The 3,378-nt window shown below is 43.7% G+C and overlaps 1 protein-coding gene across 1 annotated transcript in view; it reads right to left on the bottom strand.

Annotated features, from left to right (window-relative positions):
• The window catches only part of dkk3b (dickkopf WNT signaling pathway inhibitor 3b), a 12,662-nt gene that overhangs the window by 2,133 nt on the left and 7,151 nt on the right, over window positions 1-3,378 (bottom strand). Inside the window, exons 4-5 of the mRNA XM_008297116.1 lie at window positions 1,122-1,214; window positions 362-506 (exon numbers count right to left, since the gene is read on the bottom strand). Coding sequence (XP_008295338.1) covers window positions 362-506; window positions 1,122-1,214 — 238 coding nt within the window. The remainder of the gene's footprint in view (window positions 1-361; window positions 507-1,121; window positions 1,215-3,378) is intronic.

Below are 3,378 nucleotides of genomic sequence, written 5' to 3'. Positions count from 1 at the left end.
TTGTGTTGTTGTTGTGTTGTTGTTGTGTTGTTGTGTTGTCGTTGTGTTGTTGTTGTGTTGTCGTTGTGTTGTTGTTGTGTTGTTGTTGTGTTGTCGTTGTGTTGTCGTTGTGTTGTTGTTGTGTTGTTGTTGTGTTGTCGTGTTGTTGTTGTGTTGTTGTTGTGTTGTTGTTGTGTTGTCGTTGTGTTGTTGTTGTGTTGTTGTTGTGTTGTCGTTGTGTTGTTATTGTGTTGTTGTTGTGTTGCTCACCTCTCTGGAACCTGTAGCAGAGCTCAGACTGTCTCATTGTGTTGTCATTGTGTTGTTGTTGTGTTGTTATTGTGTTGTCATTGTGTTGTTTTTGTGTAGTTGTGTTGCTCACCTCTCTGGAAGGCGCAGCAGAGCTCCGGCCTGCAGTCGCTCTGACTCTGACAGATGGTTCCTTCGGTTCCTCTGGTTGCGTTGACGGTACACTGACCCCAAACACACAGCTGATCTGAGCAGCACTCCTCGTCCTTCGTGCACGGCTGCAGGGACACACAAACTCACATATGCAAACACGTATGGAAAACACACAACGCAGCTCCGTTTGTGTTACCGCAGCAACAGTAACTTTTACCAGGAATCAAACACACTCGTGATAAATAAGAAATATGATGTGACAGCTTATTATGTGATAACTTATTCTTCCAAAGGTAGCGGAGGGTGGAAGAATTCTAACCCCACAAAATGACACAAAACTCCAGATCCAGGCACTGAAGGTGAGTATGAAAGTCAAAGGCTTTTATTCTGACAGTCATGAGGATGCACCTTCAAAGAATCCCCTGCAGGAATATTAAAGGTTTTATCTTATCTGACAAACAGTCTCTGATATAAATCACCTTAGAATCTCAGTTTAACGTTCATTCTTTCTTGTTTTTAGCTCGTTTTTGGTCTCCACCACCTGCGAGTGGGAAACCTATGTTGTTCTGTAGCAGCTAAACGTCAAACTACCAGCTTCCAGTCTGAGCTTTCTGTGGCTGGAAATGGGTTTTAAGAAAGTGATAAACTCTAAACAAGGAGCTGAACTTTGCAGCGTGAGGTTTGTCTTCAGTATAATAAAATGTTCACGCTCTAAATAACCACAGAGCATGAATCCTCACCATGTCCGTCGGTATACACGGGAGACACTTGGAGTTCTCGATTTCATACAGGCAGTATCTGAGGTCGCCACAGTCCTCATCCACCATACACTCCTGTAAAACAGAGACATGACAACTCTTACATCCTGTCTGGTTAAATTCACACTGAAACATGCTGCAAGTCGGTCAGATGGGATCAGACCACGTTCTGTTGTTCATCGTGTCAGAAATAAAAATCATCATAAGATCCAGGAGCTTCCTGTGAAGTGTGAAAACCAGTTGTATTTTGTTTGCTGTTGGTTGTTGTTTGGTGCTGCAGATGTAGTTTTAGTGGTAAAGTGTTCCTCTGGTACATCAAGAACTCAGGCGCTTTAGTCGACGGTTGCAGTTTGTTTTGCTCGATCCAGTTTCAGCAGAACCATCTGATCCTCTCATTAGACTCAGACACTACAGCACGAAAGTCTGAGGAGCTCAGTAAAGATCTGGAGAAGAACATCAGTGACTAGAACCAGTCAGAAAGTCACTTGGAGCCGTTTCAGAGCAGCTTCAGATGAAGAAGGAAGTTCTTCCTCTAGAAGCCGAACCTTAAAGCTCCACTGAAGTCTGCTGCTGGTCACATGGACAAAGAAAAGGCCTTCTGGAGGAAAGTTCTGGTCAGATGGAACAAACACTGAGCAGAACCATGTCTGGAGGAGAGAAGGTGAGGCCTTTAACCCCAAGAACACCAAACCTACCATCAGGCATGGAGGTGGCAGCATCATGCTCTGGTTCTGTTCTGCTGTAGATGGACCAATGAAGAAGGAGGATCAGCTCCACGTTGTTCAGGAAAACCTGAAACCATCAGCAGATGGTTGATCTTGGACACAGTTGGATGTTCCAACCAGACAATGAGCCCAAACACACATCAAAGTGGTGAAGAAATGGTTCCATCAGGCTGGAATGAAGGTTCTAGACTGGTCTCCCCAAAGTCCTGACTGGAACCATCCAGAACCTGTGGACTGATGAAGGAACAAGTCTGAGTCAGAAAGACGACGAGTTTAGTTGAACTGCAGCGGTTCTGTCCAGAGGAGTCAGAGATGGACCAGAAGAACCTGATATTAGTGTTTCTGTGCGTACATTTATGATCCAACGATTTCGTCGTACTTCCAGACGACCTTTAACGCCTCGAAAACCGATAAAAGTCAAGACACGGAAAACAAACTGTTGATGAATCTGCGGCTGCACATCAATCTAAGACTCTCATGATTCTCCTCAGTAGAGTTTAATTCATCCGAGGGCACGTTACTTCCCTCCCGATGACGTCGGTTTGATGGTTTCCTCCGTCGCCATGGAAACTGTGTGATGGACATCGGTGAGTTGAACAGAAGAGCTGCAGCTCGCAAAGTCTGAGTTCTTCACCTAAAAGCTCCGAAATAACTCAAGCAAGACGTAAAGAAGCGAGTGTCTGTGCCTCCTTTGTGACTCTCAGAGCGAGACGTGGTTTGAGACGAAGTGTTTGCTGCAGCTGTCGGACTCCATCATCACAGCGCTGCAGGTTTGTTTGGTCGGCCGTCGAATACACGACGCAGCAGAATGATTCATATCACACAGGAAGGGCGGGTTTTTCCTGCAGCACGGATCTGTAGCTGTTGATGCTAATGAGATATTTGAGCTTCAGTCGGAGTCCTTTCCAGGGTTCAGAGGAAACTGCTGGTGCCAAAAACAGCAGTGAACACTTTGGTGGGTTCCTTTGTTGTGTTGTTGGACTCTTTATCTTCACGCTGCCTGAGCAGAACCGGAGCGAAGAGCCAGAAGCATGAATCACCGAGTCCGTCTGCAGCCACAAACCCAGATGTGTTTGTCATGAAACAGCAGGACTCACAGTGATACACACTGAAACACATTTACTGCATCTGTTCCCCCGTCATTAGTTCCTGAATCCATCAAGCGCAGTCTGTTACAAGAACGACAACAACAAGGATCTGGCAGCGAAAGAAAAAAAAAGAAAGGCGTACTGTAGCTGTTAAAAACTATACACAGAGTAAAAATAAAGGAAAATATCTGTAAAATATTCATGTTTTAGCAGATTTAAATACAGTAAAAGAAAAAAGTGCACTTTTACAGTCAGATGTTCTTAAAGAAGGATTTGTAAGAAAAATAAAGTAAAATATTTTGATCTGGATAATATTACAATAGATTGTTTTCACAATGAGCACCTTATAAACTAATATGTTTTCCGTGATTTTACAAATTTAATGGTGGAAAAAAATAAATCCTTAAAATTTATGATTTTTCTTAT

This window comes from Stegastes partitus, unplaced genomic scaffold (genome assembly GCF_000690725.1).
Source record: "Stegastes partitus isolate 25-593 unplaced genomic scaffold, Stegastes_partitus-1.0.2 Scaffold1187, whole genome shotgun sequence".
NCBI lineage: Eukaryota > Metazoa > Chordata > Actinopteri > Pomacentridae > Stegastes > Stegastes partitus.
The sequence above is the reverse complement of the archived record's forward strand: the minus strand, read 5'-3'. Positions and strand labels throughout refer to the sequence as shown.